This window comes from Bacillus rossius, chromosome 3 (genome assembly GCF_032445375.1).
Source record: "Bacillus rossius redtenbacheri isolate Brsri chromosome 3, Brsri_v3, whole genome shotgun sequence".
NCBI lineage: Eukaryota > Metazoa > Arthropoda > Insecta > Phasmatodea > Bacillidae > Bacillus > Bacillus rossius.
This window is the reverse complement of record NC_086332.1, coordinates 16314845-16339384: the sequence shown is the minus strand read 5'-3', so window position 1 is coordinate 16339384 and position 24540 is coordinate 16314845. Positions and strand designations below refer to the sequence as shown.

At 36.4% G+C, this 24540-nt stretch overlaps 1 protein-coding gene across 3 annotated transcripts; it reads right to left on the bottom strand.

Moving 5' to 3' along the window:
- Nucleotides 1-323: 323 nt before the first annotated feature.
- On the bottom strand, nt 324-24240 carry LOC134530277 (CCR4-NOT transcription complex subunit 7-like). 3 transcript variants are annotated; one of them, XM_063364984.1, is made up of 9 exons: nt 24026-24240; nt 22387-22509; nt 16336-16453; nt 14621-14763; nt 13344-13540; nt 10245-10406; nt 7007-7121; nt 3555-3695; nt 324-720 (listed from the first exon to the last, which is right to left on the bottom strand). In XM_063364984.1, exons 3-9 carry the CDS (start codon nt 16415-16417, stop codon nt 628-630), a joined length of 933 nt encoding a protein of 310 aa, XP_063221054.1. In that variant the 5' UTR covers nt 16418-16453; nt 22387-22509; nt 24026-24240; the 3' UTR covers nt 324-627. The 3 variants fall into 3 exon arrangements, with proteins under 3 accessions (XP_063221054.1, XP_063221053.1, XP_063221055.1); XM_063364983.1 differs by having other exon boundaries at nt 23926-24039; XM_063364985.1 differs by lacking the exon at nt 24026-24240 and adding an exon at nt 23641-23935.
- Nucleotides 24241-24540: the final 300 nt, after the last annotated feature.

The window sequence follows — 24540 nt, the reverse complement described above, 5'->3', positions numbered from 1 at the left end:
TGGCTAATTTTTTCTTATTAAGGAAAAGTAACAATCATTTAATACTTTTAAATAAAATTAAATGGTAACTTTTTACAGCTAAGCAAACCTTATATTGATTGCATCATAACAATTACATTACAACAGGAACCTTTTTCATTCTGCTTCTTAAAGAGCAAACTTAAAATTCAACAAAAAAAAATTATGTGCCAAGACACAAAGGAAATATGCAAAAATTGCAAGCCAGTGGAGTCTTAAAAGATGAAGAAAAAAAAAAGAATCTGCTTCATCATCATCATCACCACCATCATCATTTTTATCAACAAACTTAACTTATAAGTTACTTTTTAATTTTTTTTTTTTGAAGCTGCACATCGATACTACTACACACGAGCTAGAACTACAAAATTATTTTTCAACAACCAAGGATAAACTATCGTAAATCTTTCCCTGCTCAGCAGGTGAGAACAGGTACAAAATTCTCAATGGCCGCACCAGCCCTGGCATGGCAATCAGAAGAAAACTGACTCTGGGCAAGGAGGAAAGCATAACGGCGTCAGAGACCAAACTTGCAATTAAACGTAACATCATCAACAACATCATCTCGGTCCACAGCGGAGGTCCCTGCCCCACAGTCGATGAGCGCTGCTACTTCGCCCAGTGCTGCTTTGCCGTCTGGTCCAGTAGGCCGTACAGCTGGCCACAGTACTTTGAATCATCAATGTTGTCTTCAAAAAACATCTGAAACACGTGGGACCTTCACATAAATTCATTCAAGTCGTCATGATTATTTCAATGAAATTTTGCTTACACTAATAAAAAATGTATACAAGCAACTAGTATAGTTTCTAGAATACTAAATAGAATTCAATACCATTCTCAGTTTCAATAACTTCCAGTTCTTAGTTTCTCCAAATGTTAGTCTACAAGTTTAAGGTTCAGCTACATTCACAACAGGGGCGTAGCAGGGAGGGGGGGGGGGGTGTTAGGGGTTCAACCCCCCCCCCCCCCCCAGCAACAAATCTTTAATTAATTTCTTATTCATCACTAAAACAAATTCCATATTAAAATTTATAACATTTTTACCATTACAATATTTAAATTTAAGAACCGAAAACTGCTAAAATAGCACTATTTTACACCTTAAAATCCAAATTTTCCCGGGACTTTAATACGCGGGGGGGGGCTATGCTTCTTAACACCCCCCATACACAAATCCTGGCTACGCCACTGATTCACAGCAACAGAGAAATTGCAAAATGGAGGATGCCATCAACTGCACAGCTCAATCAAAGTTCAGAGTATAAATGAGTATTAAAATTTGGAATGATCATTAATTTTATGAGACTATTTTTGTATACATATTTCAGTATATTTAGGAGCACTAAATCATTAAATAACTAGTATTTTGATAAACTAAATTGAAAACAAAATAATAATAATAATTAATTTCATCAAAGTGTAAAACCCTGGCCTGGACTGGATTTCCATCCTGGCCCAGTCATCTGATTTCCTGAAAACACTCCAGGCAAATGGCTCCTTACAAAACACCATAACAATTTTCTTCCTCCAGATTCCTCAATTTGAGTATCTTACACATTAGACGCGTCTGCAAAGCAGTCCAACTCAGTAATAATCACACTGATGAAGACTTGAAGGAGATGAATAACAATAATAAAATTAATTAATTTTTAAACTTAAGTAGTGGTGCACCGATATGACTTTACCGATTACCGATTCGATTACTGATTATGAGAGCAATAATCGGCAAATACCGATTCAGTTACCGATTATAATGAACAAATTTTTTTAAAGTGTAATAATGCACACAAAAATTTTTATTCCCATGTGAATTTAATAACAAGATTAGGTAAAATTGATAATAGGGCCTACAGTTATAATAACAGTATAAAAATATATAAAATACACTATGAAATCATTGCAAAGTTTAAATTAAATTAACTTCTATTTATATTTGTTATTGTAAACAACTTGAACTACAGTCTAATAATTATAATTTACAATGGGTAAGGTGTTGTTGCGGAAAACTAGCGTTATTATTGATTATTACATAAGGTTGCATATCTTCAAAAATCATTTCAGCTATAACCTGTGTCAGTTCTAATGCTCTTGGGTCATTCACACCTCATACAGTATTTTCTTTTCCATGATGTCTGTTATTTTTGTTTGAGCCAATTTCATTACTTTTCTTGGAACCCCATCTGTATCACAATCATCTGCGGTTACATTAGCACACTTCTCCACTAATTTATCAGGATGCATTTGCTTGATGTGGTTCCATAGGTTAATAGTAGTATATACCGTATTTACTCGTGTATAGCGCGCCCTCGTGTATAGCGCGCACCACGATTTTTGCAACTAATTCCAAAGAAAAAAAATTGAAATTTTTTTTTTCCCCATAAATAAATTTTACTAACATTTAGTGGTACCTGATTATTTAAATTGATGTGTGGTGATGCGTCAGGAAAATACATAAACTCTGCTGTCTAAACGGAAGATAATGAAGCGCTATATCGTCACAACTGGTACGTGGAAGGAAGGAAGGGAGGGAGGCGTGCCGCGCTACGTTGCTAAGCTGGCGCGGAGAACTTGATGACTCACCGGTGAGGAATGGAGGAAGCGAAGAAGCTGTCGGAGGGGGGGGGGGGAGGGAACTGGTGACAACATTCTCTCTTTCTCTCTCTCTCTTTTTACTACTTCTGAGCTGGCTATCTGAAAAGGGGGGAGGTCTAAAAATAAACAAGAGACCATGATGTGCGAGCTTGCGCGCGCGCGCGTGTGTGTGTGTGTGTGTGTGTGTGAAAGAGAGGCCTTGTTGCTTGTGCGTATGTGTGGGGGCTGGCCAGAAACGTCACCCGTCACCCGGCAGTTAACGACTTCCACTCCTCCCCGCCTCCCCCCCACCCCAAAATTTTTTTTTCCGTGTATAGCGCGCATCCTTATTTTTTTACTTTACTTGAGGGGAAAAAAGGGCGCGCTATACACGAGTATATACGGTACCTGCTGATTGGTCAGTCCACTACCACCACCACCCCTAGAAATTACTGTTTAACAATGTAAACATGTTGCTTTATTTTGTTCACTTGAGTTTATAGAAAAATGTTTCCACACTCCATTTTTTTTCCTCCCTACTCGCCATCTCACTATAATTATATAAAAATGACACAAAACCAATTCTAGCACATGTGATTTTATTTATTTTGACTGAATATATAAAATTATAAATACTTTTTCACTTTTCACGTCACATACAAATAACACAACAACGGATAATGTTACCAAAGACACCCATAACGAGTTGGTAAAAGGTAAAACACAGTGATAAACTCTAGAAGGTATCGGGACCGCGATTTTCGACCGCTACTACGACTCGAAAAGATCGACTGTCATAGAATACACTGCAACTGCTTGTGGTATTTTGATTGCGTGCCATCTACAGTAAAACTCTGTTAAGACGTTTTTCAAGGGACTGGATGCTAAAAACTTCTTACAAGGGAATACATTGGTTAAAATTCAGTCGCTATATAAAAACCAAATTTACTCAAATAACACACCTCTCGCATCTTGAAGAAGGCCATGCCGGTGAGGAGGGAGTCGCTGCCCGCCTGGTGCTGGGGCCCCACCCGCTCCAGGTCCAGCTGCTCAGCCACCTCCTGGAGCCCGCCTTTCAGGTTCTTGCAGCTCTTCATCAGGTACTGCCGCCCCCCCGGACAAACAACCAGTCACCAGTCACGCGCAATATTCCTTGTCCCGCGGCCAGAAGCGACACTGCTGTCCGCCACACTGTCAGGTCGACTATAGTAACTTTATTTACTGGCTCGAAATCAACTGTTCTGAATTTCGAAACCTCGGTCCGACCTGTTTGCTCAGAGGCTAAAGCTTATCTCTGGTGTTACAGAGAGAAACGAGATTAAATTAGAAGTCCAAAATCCCTTCAGACAGACTGCAACTAATTCTCCTGATAACGCCTGTAATGGCAAAAAAATTATTTAAATACCCGCATTTCATTTTTATTCTTATAGAACACATGGAAAATCCAATCATTATGGGCCTGTTCTTTTCGCGATCGCGATTAATTGACTATAAACGCGAAATCACCGTAAAATACAGTTTTTACGCGAAATCGCCATAACACAGGGTTTTTACACGAAATTTTGTATTGAAACGCGAAATCGCAGTGTTTTTAAGCGAAATTTAAATCTGAGTAAAAGACTTGTCTCGTCAATGGTAAACAAACACCGCAACATGGCCGCTACTGAACATTAATCATAAATGCACTAAAGCAAACAAAAGCTTACACACGCTCACGTTATAATGTTAAACCCAAAAATATACTGTAAAAATACGCAAAACTATGGCGTTTATTTTCCTTTCCGGCATAATGTTTGGATAGATAAGACAAATATGCGAAGTTTTAAAAGAGTACGCACACCGCTCGGGGCACTGACGTCAGCTTGGAACAGCGACACCGGATAAATACAAAAGCAAGCAGATGATTGGGCGAACGGTGTTTGGAACAGCCTTACATGAGTGGCCATATCATGTCAGACGGGAGCGCTGGCATATAGTTGGAACAGCGTCGTAGTATCTAGCAGATTATCGGGCGAACCAGGCACAAGCATTTTAAATCACGCCAAAAAGTCAAAAAGCGGAAAAATGTAAACAAACATTAATTTTCGAATGGTGTGACGATGATTAGTTGGCCAACAGTTTTTATAGATTTTGTTGAGTCGTTACCATAACGCAGAATGTCAAAATTGACCACAAAGCCGAAATATCATAACGCCGAATGTCAAAATTGACCACAACGCCGAAATAACAACAGAATGAATTTGTGTGTGTTTCTTAAATGTACCTTAACGCCGAAATACCACAATCAAACCCAACCCAACCTAGTCTAACCTAACCTAACCTAACCTTTGTGGCAGCCCTGTAATGACATATTTCGGCATTGTGGTACACAGCAGTTTTCTAGCTGTCGTCGTGATCAATTCACTATTCAATTTCAGCGTTGTGGTATTTCGGCGTTGTTTTGCGTACTCAATTTTGTTAAAGGGATTAATGGTTTTCCAGATTAGTTTATGGGAACAACTAATAAACAGTGTCTAAATCAAAAGTTTGTCATAATATATGTAACCTATTTGTTTAGGGTATTCAGTAATGAGTAGGTTCAAGTAAAATTATTTAACTTAAATAATTTCAGATATATTTACGGTAACACAAGTTTTTTTTTTTTTTTTTTTTTTTAAGTTTTTAAGTTTTTAGCACCGCTTTTGTGTTTTTAAGTGAATTTTAGCACTACTTTTGTGTTATAAAGTGAATTTTAACACCGCTTTTGGTAATTTTTAATAATGAAATCTGACAATTTTATTTACCACTTTCAGGGGGCCCTACAAATCATTAACATGTAGAAGCAAAAAGTGTTCTGTTGAATATTGATATTTGAAGGAAATATCCATTAGAGCACATACAGCAGCTATCAACCATGGCCAAACAAATTTTGCATTTTCCACCCAAAGCTTTTTAGCTACATAGCTTCCTATAAAAATAAACCCCCTCACGACCTACCCCTTATAGCTTCAAAACTGGAGCTTGTGGGCAGCAATCAGCCACCTGGGGCTTCCAGCCGGGCCTAGGGGACCACCAACGCCCTGTACTTGTGTATTAGGTTGCAGTAACGGCTCCACGGGTATGCTTCATTAGGCAATATTCCCGAGACACGGGCTCCGGGTACGATTCCCGGCCGGATCTGGGATTCTCTCGACTTGTGTCCTTCCTGGGTCCAGAACTGGATTCGGTTTTGTCCCTTCACCGCCCTGCTGCAAAAAGCAATGGTAAACCATCGCAGTATCATCTTGCCCAGTTCGCCCCAGTTTGCACCATTGTATGGCTGGGGATCCAAACCAGCTTCTGAACTGATCTACCAATCATCATCTAGCCTCATGATACATTTAAGTAGACTGCCATTTAATTTAATAAATACGTAGTTTTATGCATGTGTCAGATACAGGCACGTTTTCAGTGAGCACTGCAAGGTTTTAACAATAATTAATTATTATTACAGAGAGAAACAAGATTATTTAGATGTCCAAAATCCCTTCAGACAGACTGCAACTAATTCTCCTGATAACGCCTGTAATGGCAAAATAATGATTTAAATACCCACATTTAATTTTTATTCTTCTAGAGCACATGGAAAATCAAATCATTAATATGTAGAAGCAAAAAGTGTTTTGTTGAATATTGATATTTGAAGGAAATAGCCATTAGTGTGGTGAAATCGACTTACTATCTTATGCTGCTGTTGAAGAATTTATTTGCAGAATTAGACTCAATTTAAAACAAGATTACATGTTGAAATATGATTATTCAGTTTTTAAAATGCTATGGAATGAATAATAAAAAAATAAAAATAAAAAATAAAAAAAATTAAGGAGATGATTTTATTGCTAATCATACACAGAAATTGCAAAGAGCAATTAAAATATGAAAATTAGAACTTTCAAAAAGAGAGCAGGACATTGCAATAAAAGTTGAATAAATTACTCAGCCGTAATTCCTCCCCAATCAGGGGGAAAAAATAGTCATTTGTCAGAACAGCATCAATCATAATTAAATGGCGTACACTGCCACATTAATTCATCAGCTGACCAAAACTTTGATAAACTATGTTTTTTTATGATCCAACAGGTTCCCCCAAGTGAATATGGCAACAAAGTACAATTTAAGCATCAAGATTTTGGTTTAAGATGAAGTGGTTGCGATGGACAAACTGCAGAGAAAAGATTTGTACTCCCAAAAGAGTCCAGGTTGAGACATACTAAATACATCAGTCAATGTTTTAATCAGTTGACAGGCAACTGCATGACATAACATTAGTATACACTGCAAGACTATAGATGCTGAAGCCTAGACATTGAATAGCAAAGCCAACCCTGAGAATACTTCAGGCGCACTGAATTGACATTCTAATGCAAAGAAGGAAGGATAGAGGTCACATGCTCACTTTCAGGTCGTAAATGTTGGGGAAGTACAGTCGGAGGAGCTCGAAGAATTCTCCTTCGTCTTGCGGCAAGTCCTGGTCAGTCAGCAGCTTCACAAGGTACCCAAAGTCGTACGCACTGCAACATCAATCACCAGTCACAGCACTTTTTCCCGCGTGGGCTGCTTGTGCAACGTGTTTCCAGCTCCACATCACACAGTTAGTTGTGTATAGACACCTTGACAGGCTTAAGATGACAGCATCTCCACTTACATGCCAACTATGTTCTAATAAACTAAGAGCTAAGAATAACAGTGTATTTAAAAGAGTAACACTGGGGATAGTGACCCTCCCTTCCCAAATAAAAACTTTAATTAATTTTAGTTCTAAATCAACCCAAAACAACCAAAACCTGTATTGTAACAATTAGAACATCTATTTAAAAAGTTGTATGAAAACTCAAACACATACACATACATTTGCAATAAATTTAATAAAATGAATTTGGGGTGTTAGATATTCACTTTTCTAGGGTAGAGGTCGAAATTGAATTCTGAATCTTCAAACTTCCAAAGTCCGAAGTCGAACTTACAACTTTTTGACAGAAAAATACGCAATTTTTTCAGTCTCATATCTGTACTTTAATCTTAAAAACAATGTTTCTAACCAATGTATCTATATTAGTAACACGCTGGTTTAGTAAACATGTATGTAACTGGATTATTTTGATTCAAATGTTAAAAATATTTACAAGATATCGAACACAAGAGTTTGATATTACTAACTGAAAGACACTGATTATTCACAGCTTAGCTTAAGATGTAGGCCTACTTCCGGAGTCAATCCTGACAAATCAGAAATTTCTGACCAATTGTACTCCCAATAAAGTAAAATATTAAAGAATTGTTGTGAAATCCATTTTACAAACTTACTAAAAAAAGGGAGGGTAAAAAATTATGATTTCATATAATATGCCCAACATTGTGTCTGAGTTAATAGGTACATAAATAAAAAAAAGTACATATTAATATTAAATTATTTTGATGAACAAATAAACTCACGCTGCAGTACCCGGCGTTGCCCGGGCTGAACACAGGGTGAAGGGGACCGTTTTTCTAAATCAGATGTAGTTAGTAATGTTCTTCTTAATTTGAATGTCAAGTTTGCAAAATAATTTGTATCACTTTCATATCCCGACAGACGTTGCTCTGCCAGTGTATAGTTATTTACCTGTATATAACTAAAAATTGGTGGTCTGTATGTAATCTAGACTCTATAAAGCACTATAGAAAAAAGATGAAAAATAAGAGCTTAATAATATTGCAAATATTCCATTATCTAGCTAATGCTCGGCATGCATTGCAATGCGTCATTTAGTTTTGTTTTGTAATATGTATGTTTGAAGTAGTTACACATATACAAATCATCTATGTATCTCTCTATCTCTATTTATCTCTTTATACCTACATATATACCTCCCACTGTCTCTATCTCTTCTATATATAAATGTATATATAGCTCTATTCATCTATATATCTCTTCATCTAACCCATTTCATTCTCTATACCTTGCTCTATCTCAACTTAGAGAGAGAGCACCAAAATTTCATCGCAATCAGATGATTGGTATAGGAACGCATACGGCACAAACGAAAATTAAAGACATCACAAACGATGGTGAGTTTAAAATTCAAGGCAACTCTACCTATTGACGAAGTTAAGAACAAAACTGTTATTAGCACCTTTATTTTGCTTGCCGCTGCGAGCTCCACTAAGCGGGCTGGTCTCACCAAGAAGAAAAATATGAATTTGCCAGACCTTACTATGTGTATGATCGTGTGTCAGACATAGAGAAATGACACTCACTCACTATTTATATGTCTATGACCAATGATTTTTTCTGTTATAAAATAAAATTATAACTTTTTCACTCTCTTAGGGATGGAATTTCATATTAATATGTGGTCTATGTGTTAATCCAAGTTATGAGCTCGCTGTAGGCCAAATTTCATCCAGATCCGTTCAGCCGTTCTGGGGTGATTGAGTAACAAACACCCATCCATCCAAACTTTCACATTTATAATATTAGTGGGATATGAGGGTGTTTTGAGAACCTTTCTGCAAGTTTTGCAGATACAAGTTTTTTTATCTTCCCTCCTGTCAAAGAATGAATATATTACATTCGCCGGTGTACTTTGAGACTGTTTGCTTGTACTGGGGAGAGGATCGTCGTTTTCATGATCACGCTTGCAATTATGGGAACATAATAGTTCCTGGTATCGCTGTCACATGCTTCTGGCCGAGCATATGAGGAAATGGCGGCGGCGTGCAACCAATATCATGTCCATTACATCTAGTTGTTCAAATGGACACAATAAAAATAATACTGCAGAACGTATGAATTGATATTTTACCTATCAAATGCAAAACTATCAACATTGTGACTCATATACAATGTACATACGGGAAAATCCCTTGCCATTCTGCGAGTTTCGATGTTAAATAAATGCTAATAGCAGAATATTGTGTTGGAACTGTTCATTAGTGCAAACAGAGATTTGGTGACCTTTTTTCTTGCCAATTCCAACATCTGCGGCAGAAATCCGGATGTTAATATGCCGAAAACCACATTTTCGAGGAATTTGCAAAGAAACAAAATTGAAAAATTATATACATATTCACCACTTCCACTAAACTAACTTAAATATAAATTTCAGACCACAAAAATGTTCAAATTTTATCATCAGCAATGCAGAATAATCATTTGTAGCTACCCGAGAACTGTTTAATGCTGAAACTGAAACTTAATATTTACTCGCAGCAAAAAAAAAAAAAATTTTAACTTTCTCTCATAACTACTGTCATAAATTTTAACACAAACATTTGCTTCTCTGTAGTCCACACCACCAGTCTAAAATTGCTGAATTTTTCTTGCTTATAACATTTTTCCTTCTTGAAACACAATTATTTTGCAATACTATAATTTTCTTCTGAACCAATTTCTTGTGCATAGCATTTAGTCAATTGATGTTTTAACTTCAACTGCTTATAACATCTTAAATAAACTTTCAAGCTGTAAAATTATGCATTGCTTGAACCAAAAAATATGTCATTAAACAGCAAAGGTTTATTTAACAGAGAAAAAAAAGGGCACTTCATTTAACAAGAGGGGGGTCAGTAATAAAAAAAATTATTATTTTACACGGTATAGTTGAAGAAACTGTCCCACTGCATGTCCGTAGCTTGACGGACGCGTCACGAACCTGTGGAAGCTGAGCCACTTGATGTTGTCCATGAGAACAACGCCCGACGTGATGAGCAGCTCGGCAAACTCCAGCGGCTCGATGCCTTCTTCCTCGTGCTTCTTGAACTGGATCCCAGAGTTCTGCAGGAGGTCGATGCTGTCCTGGGCGTACATGTCCTCCCTTCGTACAGACACCCAACATTCTCACAGCGCCACCACAAACACCTTTCAGCAGGATAAACCCCTCTGTGCATCCACCAACTGTACAGACAACGAACTAGCAACGGGCGATACCGATACCAACCCAATTACCAAAACATTTCTTTAACAGGCCCAAAAACCTATACAAAAATGATTCAATACTTTTCGAAAAATATGCAGAAATTTAACATTTTTAAGTACATACATAATAAGTCAGTGTCTTGTCCCAAGTAGAAAAATTTATTATAAGGATTTTTGGCAGATGACAAAAAAAGTTATTTTACCACATGAATTTTGTGAATAACACAATATACATGCACTTTATGCCTTTGACTAATTAACGAACACAACATTGAAGTATAACCTTAAATAACTGAAAAATTGGAGTAAAAGATGCCTACTGAACTATAAACAGGTAAATAAAAATATTGGTGACACCTGAATGGATTTATTTGTTGTACGTTTTTCATGGGTATAGGTTTTTTTAAGCACGGGTTAGAAACAATTATATAGAAAATCCAGAAAATTGGGAATATCAGCCGATGCAGAACCATTACCATTACTAAAATGATTAATTACATCAGCACATCACTACAATAAACACTGACAAATACCAATCCAAGTTGAATAATATACATACTATTCATCATGAGTAACTGGGCCATAACTTAAACCTGGGGTATCATTTTCATTGCAACATCATTAGATATTAAATGATTACAGTTTTATTATCATGTGAAGTTGATTTCCTATTAACAATAAAACAGGGACATACTGCATGCTATAAATAGTTACGTAAATGCATAAACCTATGGCCAAGGCTTACTGAAGCATCTGGTACCGCTACACCTAATATTTTGTTTTTATAACTGAATACATTTTAACACCTAGAAAAACAATAATTTTTCATGCCTAAAAATTAGGCATTATTTGTGGTGCATTTTATCTACAATTTTGACTTACTCTGTGATTGTATCTGAATAGTTAACTACTATCATGTTGACAACCAATATAGGAAAATTATTTTTCATGATAAAAAGATATTATTTTTGTGCTAGACACGTAAACATTACACTTGCGTTATGTAGAAGACTAATTAAACGATTTTTGCATAATGGTGCATGCCGCCATGAGCCTAAGGGATTTCTCAGGTTATGCCCATCTCCCCCACCAAATGCATTTTGTTGCTGTTCTACATAATTTTTTCCAAACTCAATGCATTCTTCAGGCTGGCTTCAAGCAGGGCAGGTGACTCCTGTGAGTGTTAGCTTCAGCCCATCCATGAAGACCCAGTGGGAAACAATATGTGGATTATCTTTCATACCAAAACGTACTATACTCGCAACTATGAGAACTCACCATGGCAGAAGATTTTCACTTAACATTGAGTACTCCTAATAAAATACCTACTTAATTCCTACAACTTCCAAAAATGTCTCAATTTCTTGCCATGTCTCAAAAATGGTGCATGGTAAAGAAAAAATGCCTAAAGCTAAAATAAAAACTATTGCAAATCTATTTACAAGCACAAAAGTTGACTACTATATTTTTTGTATCTCTTACAAATTTGTGTCGGCAAATATTCACACAAATAGCCGTACAACTGTTTGGTACTTGTCTACTCAAAACTCCCAGATGTTCAGACACTCCACTTTAATGTGATATATACGATGTGAAATGCATAAATTAAAAATAAAAAAAACATAACTTAGGGCAGGGCACTTTTAACCAATGCTGATTTCTGCTTCCAAAATTTTCGCAGGTGAGACTGGATGACACTTTAAATGTAGAGAGAAAGAAGGGGGAAGGGGGAGTCGTAGGGAGAGAAAGAGAAAGAGGGTGATGAAAAAGAAGGGAAGAAAAAGGAGGGTTGTAGAGAAGAATGGGGGAGGAACAGATAGTTTATGGGAGGGGGAATCTATTTAAATTTGTCACAGGGTTATTTATCTACCACTACCTTCCTCTTCCCTTCCCTGTGGCTGACAACTAAGGAAGCCTCCCTCTCTTCAACCACCCTCCCTGGCTTCCTCCATCACGGAATTATTTACTTTTTTATCATTGTATGTTTGTCCTGTAAACGACTTTTGTACTGCAGTGGACAAACTCAATAGTTTTATAGCTACAGCTTGCTATTATAACAAAAATCATAAATTACCTGTGCTGACCAATATGGTAAATATGTATGTACTATGGTTTCTACAGTCAAACTGATGGTGCATTTCAACACATTCATAACTTTGGAACTCCTGTAACATCCCATACTCACAACAGCGAAGCTCCACTGTACTTTTACTCACTCCTTGTGCTAATAAACTATGCTTGTAATAAAATTTAATTTGTGATAATCCTGACAAAAAAGGGTGAAAACCAGCCATGATCCAGCAAAAAAATTCACTTGTTTTTCAGATTGTTTACAGTTTCTAAAACCAACTGTTTCACAACCATCAGTAAAGTTACTTTGATTATAACTTCAAGGTTGAAAAGTCATGCAGTGTTTTGTAAGTTGCTACTGCAGTAGTTGTGGTACATAATGGAATGATCATCACAATAAGTTAATAATTATAGTAAACAGGGTTGTACGAATATCAGATAGTGCAATAGATATTGAAACATTAATTTTCAATTTCAATAAATCATCTTAATCAACTTAAAACTATTGTACATGTGTCTGATAATGTTACAAAGTAGGTCAAACTTATATTCTCTATTTCAGTAAAATTACATTAGCTTATAAGTTTTTTATTTTAGTTTAAAAAAATTATTTTTCAACTATGTTGAAATTATCATTTTGAGATGAAGCTTAACAAAACAAATAATATATATTTTTTTATTTTTACAAAAGTTTTTCCTCTATAGTTTCTTTTACGTTTGATTAAAGAACAGCAGTACTCGCACAAACCGGCGAGGCGTCACTCACGAGAGGCTGAACTTGAAGTTGAACTGCCAAGTGCTGCAGGAGCTGGACGGCGCCTCCCCCTTGTCGTTGAGAAAGGTCAAGCCCAGCTGGATGATCCTCAGCAGATCCACGTTGCACTTGAGCATCTGGTACTGGTAGTCGGCCGAGCTGCGGAACTCCCCGATAGGCCGCGCCACCACGCCGGGGAACTCCGTGTCCTGCCACACTCTCCCGGTGAACGCTTCTTCCCCCCTCCCACTCCTCCGCTGCCACTCTCTTCGAACAAGGGCGTAACGCCTATTCAACACCGAGGTCACGGAGCTATGTGGGAGATGCTGGACTTGCATTCCACTCGACAGCCCGATCATCCTGATTTCGGTTCTCCCTGGTTTTCCCAAAATAACTCCAGGCAACTGCTAGGATGGTTCCTTACAACAGACAATTCCGACTGCTTCAACAATATCCATGTTCTGTATTATGTGTTATCATTTCTAATCAGGAGCGTATGCAGAATTTCATTTCAGGAGGGTGGGGATCGAACCACTTTTTCCTGCTGTTTGCTTTCAAATTCTTTCTATTTGTTGGTGGGAATGCAAGATTTTTACGATTCTTTTCTTTTTAGGGAAGAGAAGGGGGGTCATATACTCCCACACCAACTTGTGTGTGTCCCTGTCTCTAAACACCTCGCTGTTGACAAGCCATTAGTAAAAGTTGAAAAAAAAATAAAAATAAATAAAAAGACCTTGAGGTTATTAGAGACCACAACATATGATGCAATTAAAATACAGCCCTAATGAAATGAATGAGTGAAGGGAAATGGCTAAGCCCATTGGCTAATGGCAACGTCCACCACGTTTCCCACTTGGTTTCAACTAGCAGAGAATCAAACCAAGATCACTTTAGTAGAGGCGAGTGATCTGATCACTTAACCACCATGCCCTAAAATTAGAATATTGAAGCCCACCTATGAGGTGTTACTTGTCAAGACCCAACTAAGTGTAAATAACAGCAAAACATTAAATATTGTTGATATATAAAGATAATAGTACCAATATTTCTATGCTGTACATAATCTCTATGCATGTATAATGTTTCCATTACCATCCTAGAGGTAAAAATCTTTAGGTATTTAACTATGGAGTATGCCAGTATGTACATTACATTTTGTCTTCCCTTTATCCGGTTACGTTTGTATAAAACTGTAGATAAAAATGTGTTTCTATAATAAAAAATAACCAGGGAAATTTTCTGAATACTATCCCAAAAATACTTTTCGGAAAATTAGCATGTCTACCCACCATTGCCACATAGTTGTACTTCTGCACCACCTGGCGGATCATCTTGAACTCATCCTCCAGGTTGTGCTTCCATACGTCCCGAATGCCGCACTCCTCGTTGCTGGGGATGCTGAGCGGGGCGTTACGTGACACCCCGTTCCCTGCTGCAGAACACACACTACTCTGGGATCCGTGGGGGAAACTCACAAAAAAAAAAAAAGAAGAGGTAGAATTTCTTTTTGTGGACGGCTTCGAAACAGACCGCTAAATTGGGGTTTGAGCTCCGAGCAGTCAAGTCCCACACAATTACAAAAACTATATTCAGATCTGTTTCACCCCCCAATGTTAAGTCAATCTATGCAATCACAGCCCTCAAGGACTCATCTATGTAATGTCATATACTTACTACTAGGCCACAACATGATTGCTATTAAATTCCAGGATAACATTTTCCAGAATTTTACAAGTATTCTTGACACAATAATAATAATTTAAATTAATTTATAAAATTAAATAGCAATCACGTGTGCTCTCTAAAATACAAAATTTTCATCAGTTGCAATAACTGTAATGTTTGACATATTTTCTTTAGTAATGCTTCAGCCACTACATATTGGAAACTACTGAAATTGCTGTGTCCAAAACCACAGCAGCCAAGCCACTAGCATCAAAAGCAATGTTACATGGTTACATCCTTTGGGAGAGGTGTTTTTGTTCAAGGCAATGCATGTGCGACGTAATAGACTGATCTTATTTATATCTTAATTGGTTTAAACTAGGGCATGTTGTGACAGATGTGTATGTGGCACGTGGCGAAAACTACAGTGTACTACTATAGTGTGTCTCATCCTTATTTTTTAGTATGCATTTAAAAGGGCATTTACTCACTCTAAGTCTTTCCAATGCACATTTTTTGCCATTAGCACCGCCCTTATTTTAGTGAATTCCATTGCCAGATACACACCAGAGAGCATAAAAGTTTTGGACACAACTTTATAATAAAATAAAAAAAAATTTAATGTACCTATCTGAAAAATTGTATTTTTTAAAGGAAAATTTGGAATGAGAATTTTGGAAATATTTTTTTTTTTTTTGTTGTATTTAATCAAGAGAATAATCTGATATTAATCAATTTTTACTTCTAAGGAGACGTAATTGAAATATGCCATTTTAGTTTAAACCTTTTTTGTCAACAAATGCTTTTATATCATTTGATATTAAATAATTTTGGCTCTGTTTAAGTAGAACAAATAATTTAATGGAATGCCTTGTTATTAACAGTGACCACCTGCTACAAATAGTATCTCCTGTGAAATAATAATTGGTGTTAAACAATAAATTATTGAATTTTTCTTTCAGGATGACTACAACTGTTACAATACTATCATTAGACACTATTTTATGGTATTAGAAATATCAATAAGTATTACAATTAAAATGTATTATAATATTATAGTTAATGATGGTATAAAAAATAAGATTTTTAATGTTAACAAGCCAAGTATTATCAATCTGTCAAGAGTGGGTGATAACTGAAAGACTATACCTTAACTAAGACTTAAACAAAACCACAATAAGTTTTTTTTTTTTGCATCAGACTAAAAAATAATACTGAAATGCTGCAAAACAAACTTTTGCAATCCGCATACTTGACTCTCAAGGAAGTCAGTGCACTGCATTCCAAGGGAGCAATAACTTTGGCGGAAATGAATGAAAGAGTTGAGTGATGAACTCACCAGAGTTCTTCAGAGCGCCTGGACTGCATGACAGCTTCTCCAACAGGTGCGACTCCCAACTAATCAGAGAAGTGTCGGCCATGTTGTGTCGGTCCACAACACTTTCCAGCACCCCACTCTGAAACAACGCAACGCTAGTCATAATGGTTGCAACAAGCAAACACAGGAACATGCGTTATCTAATGACAAGTAAATGCTGCATATTTATTTTTAGTAGACCCAAATCCTGGAGTCATCAACTACTTCAGAATCAAGTTTGTTATTTGACTGGTAAAAAGTGATTGAAAATCTTGTAAAGTAAGGTGAACTCGTTCAATATTGTTTACGGTTCAGTTGCGAAATACATAGTCTTTTCCTACCAGTAATGTAAAATGCTTTTATCCAATTGCTTCCTTTGCATAGTTCACCCCGTGTTTCTCGTTTAAATGCTGCTGTACTGTATGCAGGTTGTTTCTTTCTCGTGTTTTCTGACCAGGGACAGATTTAAGGAAGTTGGATGGAGAGAAAAGGGGGAGGGGGGAGGGGGGGAAGTGACCTGCCACCTGGTACCAGATAAGAGAGGGGCCGACATCTTTTTTGTAGACTTCAAAAGGTGAATAGAAAATATAACTATACAATATCTACTAAAATTTTGATTTTATTAATTATCAATAATCATATGGGGTTTAATAAAATTAAACATAAAATTTTACATATATTGTAATTGTATGCAAAAAATTTGTGCATGGTAAGTTTATTGCTGTTGGGAAGGAAAACAGGGGAGATGGAAAAGGGGTTTTGGGGGGAGGGGAAAGAGCGCTAAATACACAATTTCTGCCCTGGGCACAGGAAAGCCTAGCGCTGTCCCTGTTTCTGACTTAAGTTTTAAGTCTGTAGTTGTTAAGGAATTAATTTTCTTGATGTTTAATCTTCTTTGTTTCTCAAAAGCTATTGAGTAAATTGCCATAAAATTTAACACTAATAAAATTAAAATGCATTAGCAAAACTGTCTAATGCCTCAAATGATTAACACAACTAGTTCGCAAATTTGTTCACTGAACTAAAAATGCAGTTCAATAAAACTTTACATTTCTAATTATGAAACATAACAGCTTACCTACGCCACAAATAGTTCAAGGCAAATTGTATTATTTTTATTTGATCAACTAGCATATGGCACAAATAACACCCTTACACGATTTCAAACCAGCCACAACCAAAAGGTGATTAAGATTATATATTCTGAAGGATTTGTACTTTTTTTTTGTTTATGTGGCAAGAATCGTGGGTTTGACGTATAGGACAAGAGTGAGTTCATGCTTGTCCTATAATTGTCTAAAAATAAACACAGTGAGTGAAAGTGTATAGGAACTATCATTTTTATTGAAGCATGAATTTTAAATAGTGTATTGCAATCTGGTGGAAATGTAATAGTTTGTAGTAACTTCTTCAGATCATATTGGTCTCTGGTGTATGAATTGCATGTGTGTGAGATAGGTATGCATTGTTTGTAGAATCAAAAAATTGTAATATATGTGTGTATGCAGTAAGACTGATTTTGTGATTACTGAAACATCTTGCACTTTTCAGGCCCATGAAACTTCAACAAACTGCTGGTTAACAAAAAATTGCTATAATTCATAAAAAAAAAAAAATCAACAATTGGCAAATTTCCTATGGAAAATATCCTTTCAGATTACAATGCACCATTAGAAAAACTTACCAATTCAGGCACATGTGACGAATATGTTAATGATTTTTTAGCCTTTATTGAACAAGATACCTACAAAAATTGATTTTTGGTCCACCAAAAAAGGCCAACTTACATTATAGTCACAACAAACTAAGTACAAATCAAAATGCTTAGCTGTAAGTAGTCTACTGAACTATTGGGGATGCGAAAAGAATGACACGTACAAAGTTTTTAATACTCTGGTCTGACTGACATGAAAGATCAGAGGATTTTACTGAGCTCCCAGTCCTTCCAAAAGAAAAAATCTCCAACATTAATGGTATGAGGAAATAAGTTATATAGACATTGTTTACAAAATTTTGAATTATTTTCTCAAATGGCTATGGAAGCAGTCCGATAAGCTAGTCACAAAACTGATTTATAGAAAACAATGCTTTGAATTAAAGCAATAACAGGTTTGCTGTTGAAAGAGGAAAGTGAACATCCCAGCATTTGCCTGGAATCTTTTTTTTTAAGAAACCACGGAAGGCCAAACTTAGGAAGGCCAGATTGGGATTTGAACCTAGGACCTTCGGAATGTATCTGGTCCCCTATGCAGTGTGTAGGTAAGTGTATGTTCATTAACGGCCCGCCTACAAGATATCCGAGTGGCATCTGTTCATAAAAAGCATTTCAGAATACGCTGGGGAAGGATGAGTATTTCTGTTTCCGTATATTTCGTTTTTAAACTGCAAGTTTTTTTTTTGACTAATTTTTTAGGCATGAAATATCCAGTAGAGATTCTTGAAAGCACTCAAGGGACTTGCATTGCACTTTTATCTTCATTTCTCTGCCATACAATGCTATGGTTGCTGCTCAAATCTCATAGTTTTCCTATACAAAAAAAGAAGACTGTGCACCAGACCACAGCCTTATGCTTAGAGGCAACACCGTGCTAGAAGCAGCGGCAAGCATTGCTATCATCATCCTGTCTCACTAACACAAATGACTATGCGGGCCCCTTAAGGATTAATAAATGACATCTTAAATGATGTAGCAAATATAAAGTCTTCCTCAATTTATATGCCTGGTAAGTTTGATGTTTATTAAAATTGTCTAACCTAAAAAAAATTGGAAAATTCCATTATAACACACATAATCATGTGGCCAAGGCAATGCTTTTATGTCCAGTTGAGGCACAAAATGTAAAACCTGGAAGCTATGCTGCAAGTTGTGGCTAATATTAGAAAAATTGATGAAGCAGGGGCTAATTACTCTTAAGTTAAATAAAAAAAATGTGAGCGAGTCCTTCAGTACTCGTCAGTGATGTGAAAACATCTACCCTCTGTAACACGCATATTCACGTACTCTCACTTTGTTCACGTTGCAAATAAACTTATAATACAAAATTTGCACACTGAATTTATTGTAGAATTCTTAAAAAAAAAAAAAATAATAATAATAATAATGCTGAGCATTATAAATATACTAACCAATAAAAATTCAGTTTTGTAAATACATAGACTACCAAAATTTCTAGCCACTAAAGGCAAGGCCTCATTGAACTATGAGATTGAAACGCCCCTCCTGCCCTAAAATTATATTATTTTAATTTACAAAAAAACCTTGGAAACTGCTGGGCAAAATATTAAGAAAATTAAAGTTATTTACCAGAGGTGGCACGAGGCGGTGAACAAGACAAATTTCATACTCCCTGCACACAAGCAACTTGGGAGTTCGTGGATCGTTATATAGAAGAAGGTACTGTATATGATAAATAAATACACTACATAAGTAGTTTGGTCTATAGGTTTCCCTGGTTTATTACGAAGAGGTTTTGTTTTCGCATTATTTCAATATCACAATCAAGATCTTAGCAAGTAACAAAAAATATGGGGGCGCCCCGAAATTATTTAAAACAACACATATTCAACTTTAACAAACAAACCATTACATAAACAAAAATTTGAAGTATCACACCAAAATTTGATTTGTCCAATGGTTACATAGATAATAAGTTTCCTTGATTCTTTGTGTTCTTGAGGATTAAGTTCTTAAGTCACTGCTCGCTAGTAGGCTATTCATTTGGTTAATGTAGTACGTAGAGAGAAAGGGGGAGATGTTTATTTTACATTATCACCCGGGTCTTCAAGATAAGACGTCGGGCCGCGAAAAATCTCTTCTAAAGGGACTCAGAGCTCGAGGTCCCGAAGAACATGCGGGGAGCAATTTGTCTCCCCAGCACTTGGACCCTATCTGAAACACAAGTCAAATTCAAAATTAATTAGACCTGCTTCCAGACAGTCAAACACAGTCGGCGCTAAAGGCCAACAAACGGGAATTCGGGGAGGAAAAAAATCGAAGTCACTCACCAAACAGGGTAAAGCTCCAGGGTTCCGGAGGTGTCTCGCGCCGACATCAGGATGGCGCGGACGGAGGAATCCGCGGATGACGCGAAAGAAACCATCAATGAATGAAATAAAAAAATTAATAATTTTAACTAAGACATGGTTTGTTCTAAAAGTTCCTACTGACTGGCTACTGAAATTTTAGCTGAGATCACATCCCTTAAGACAGATGAATACATTCTAGTGCACACGATTTCGCCGTTGCCGCGAAAAGCCTCTTAGCACAGAGGACGCCGAGAAGACGTGGTAAGTAGCCGAGGTCAAAGTACTAAGTCCCGGCGATGGCGGACAAAGCTCCTAATTAAACCGGGCGCTAGGGCCCTAGGGAAATGGAGGGGGAAGGTTCGGTTCTAGGCCGAAAATTTCTGAAGGAGTCCAAGGCGGGTGTGACAACAACACGACATGCGCGCTCTCTACCGGCGGTAACAGGAAGCTACAAAGAATCGACTTTAACTGGACGTGACTAGAAAGCATAGTCCCTTATGGCGTAGCTGGTGGTGCACTCTGGTGGCCTAAAGGGGAACTAACGGAGGCGGTCAACTGACCCGCCGCCAGGGGTCACTGGCATCTCTGCTCGCTGGCCCCCAGGGCCGAAGTTACTATTTCTGCCGCTAGATGTCGTGCAGCTCTGTGTAGGACAAGGGAGAATATCCTTGGAGTAGGCCATCGTCTTGGCAAGGTTCACGTCAGGTCACTGCTCCTAGCTTGATTTCTCAGAACTAAGTGGGGTGGAGAGAGAGGGGAGGGCGGACAGAAAACGCCACTAGGCTGGTAACTGAGGTCCACTGGAGACTCGTTCGTGCCGAGACTCGCTACTCTCAGCAGGCCTTTGAGAAGCAGCCGCTTGCAGGCCAGAAGCTGCTCTATGCGATTTTAGTCATGCAGGGAATTAATATTACAAACCCGGGACGTGACTGCAGGCGAGAGAAATTTCAACCGGGCTGCCCGCGTCCACATTAGACTAGCAAAATATTAGATAGGCCCCTGAGAAAGGTCCACTGGCACAAAGTTTAACTACGTGGCGTACACCAGCCTAACAAAGAGTAAATTGCCCTATTGTAACCAAATAAATAAAAAATAAATAAATAAATCCAAAATTAATTTAAAATTATAATAAAAATTTAAAAAAAGTGTCGAAATCCTAGTTTCCAGCACAAGATGTGATCGGTAACCATAAAATTATATGGCGAAGAAACAAAGATAGAAGTGTAAAGCAAGTCCCTTGAAGAATCATTACATACAAGATGTTTCACGCCTAAGAATTAGTCTAAAAAAGGTGTGTTTCCAGCAATTTTCACTCTCCAAAAAATACAGTTTAAAAACAAAATACAGAAACAGAACTAATTATTTGCCCTCAGCACATTCTTAAATGCTGATTCTGATATCTTGAGCAGTTTTCGAATTGCATTTTTTTTATGACCTACAGATTGTCACCAGTGAAAGCCCAATCGCAAGTGTATTTAAACCATAGAACCAAAACCATCTGAGCAAAAAATTTCATCCACAATCTGAGTTATGGCAGATTGGAGCTTTATATTATCCCCCACAAATAACAGTCACTAGAAAATTCCCTGACTTTTACTGAGCGAGTTCAACTTTCCTGACTTTCCAGAATGTGGACATTGTGTACGAACTTATAATGCTTTAGCAAACAAGTAAGAAAATGTGAAAATGAGAGAATCTGCCAAAATTAACTAAGGATAGCAGTTTCAATAATCAGAGGTAATTTTAACTAACAACGGCTAAGAGAAAATTGTGATAATGCAGACAGATGTCACTGCCAAGCTTGGTTCTAAAGTTAAGCTCTATAAAGTTTCATTGTTTATTTTTTGGTCTCCTGTTTTTGTAAAAAAACACACACACTTTAATGGGTTGAATAATACACAACCTCAAATGAGCAGGACCAACACAAAAAATAAAATACAATTTATTGTGCGACTTGAAAATGTTTCAGCCTAAAAATTCAGCGTTGGGCAAATACAAAATACTCACCTAAGAGTTGTGGTATCCTTGGTGTTAAGTGTTGTCGCCAGATCCGTTTAAGTAATCTAGCATTGTTTAGGTTGAGTCTTACACCTCTCCCAGCCCACACATGTCGCACATCAGGTTGTTACACTGTAAATATAAGTAACAATATCCTATTATTGCATTACTGTAATACTACAAACTCATCACTGCCACTAACAAACATGACATGCCAATTACAATATACTTTGTGAAAACATTTTTAAAATAACCTTCAGCTTCTTAAAAATGCTTTTGCTTTATGATAGTACAATCAGCCACAATTTCCTATTCCTGTGCATGCACAATGTGTTGTGTATAAATTGTTAGCTATACTTACTAGAAATCAAAGAAGTAGGTACGGAAAAAAAAAGTCACAACTTAAATTAACTTACATGAAATAGGTCTAACATGAAAATTTTTTCAAGAAAAAAGTTGTTTTGTGCAAGAAAGATCATTTTCATTTTATTTAATAATTTCCCAAGTAAAACTACAAAGATACATACAGCACTACTTTAATTTACAAACTCTTACAGCAAGTCAATGTTGTATGCAGTTCAAATTAGGTTCAAATGAAGGTCTAAATCTATATCTGTAAATTTTTGTCATCATGATGGCAAATCAAATGTAAAAATACTTAAACCTTTTTATTTACCAAATAAAACTTTGTTTTTATCCACACAAAACTTTAAATATGCAAAACATAAATTAAATAAAAGTAAGGTAGGCAGTGAAGTGTATTTTAATCATAAAAGTCAATATTGAATTTTCTGGTTCGAAATCTTTAAATGCTAAAATCTCAGAACACTTGAAATACAATAATATATATTTAAAATATTTATTTTACTCACATCCATGATAAAAAACTTAACCAAACATACAATAATTACAAGTCCCAGAAAAGTCATGGGTCCTTAAGGAACCGTTAGGCGGATTGTGTTTGTCAAATAAAGGTTCCATAACCAGGATAAAACCAACTCTTACGATTACTGCAGTCACTTCACATTAGGGCTAAGCTGACTCCATGAGAATCAAATTAGTCATATTTATATTCATACAGTAAAACCTTAGCTACATGACCAATGTTTATTGGGTGAATGAATCCCCTTTGAGTTGAAACTAACTTGCAAAATAATTAATTGTAGACTGAGCTTCAACAATGGTTTAAATAATAGTTATTAGTCGCAAAAAAAATACCAATTACAAAATATTTGTTTACAAATTTTATTTAGTTCAACTTACTATTAACTGGAATGGTTAAATTTAACACAAAATATTAATCATCAACACAATATATTTATCATGTTACAATCTCGGGCGGGACACACTGTTAACAAAAAAATGTAATAAATAACAATACTACACTCAAATACATTCAACATTAAAGTAAACAAAAATTGCATAATGAAACATATAAACAATATCAACTTTTAACACTGGAACACTAGACTTAACCTATTCTGAGAGTGCAGAAAAAAAAAAAAGAATTTAAATAGTTATTTCAAAAACAACCCAATATTAATTTACCCTGATGTTTACAAGCGATATATTTCAAAACATTCATCCCACACAACAATTGGAAGCACGCAATGCTAAAAATAATTCCGCCCTAGAGATGAGAACTAACCTTGATCGATAGCCACGAAGCTATCGTAGAGAGAATGTTGATATAGAGTATGTAATCAAAATTTGACGGCCAAAAATTATGGTGGCTACAACTGACGAAAATTTTTACAAACAAATTTTAATGGATGGTTTGGAAAACTGCACTGGACACCATAAAAATTGAGAAATGAACATCAGAAAATTTAGAGCTCTCTCTTTCGTGCTCGTATAAAATGTGCCAGATGCAGCAGAGCAAGGTGGTGGCCACATTGCTGTACAAGCTATCTAATATACCTATAAACTGTGAGTTCTCAATAAAACAGTATGAATTTAGACAATCTATTTTCAGGTAGGTAGAGGAACATATTAAGTGTTAAAAAAATCAGAAATTTGTTATTTTATTTACGGAAAAGCTAAAATGTAACAAATTTTGCACATGGTATGTTTGGAGCCTGTATACATAAGTGGTTTTGAAATAATACAGATGAGATGTTTACTTCTAATATATAGGTTACATAGTTGAAATTTTATCTAGAA

What these genes read in the sequence shown, in the direction of transcription:
- LOC134530277 (XM_063364984.1), bottom strand. Translation starts at nt 16,417, where the DNA reads ATGGCCGACACTTCTCTGATTAGTTGGGAGTCGCACCTGTTGGAGAAG. An exon ending in AGTACAACTATGTGGCAATG is followed by an intron (nt 13,541 to 14,620) that starts GTGGGTAGACAT and finishes AGAGTGTGGCAG; the next exon opens with GACACGGAGTTCCCCGGCGT. An exon ending in AAGTGGCTCAGCTTCCACAG is followed by an intron (nt 7,122 to 10,244) that starts GTTCGTGACGCG and finishes TTGATGTTGCAG; the next exon opens with TGCGTACGACTTTGGGTACC.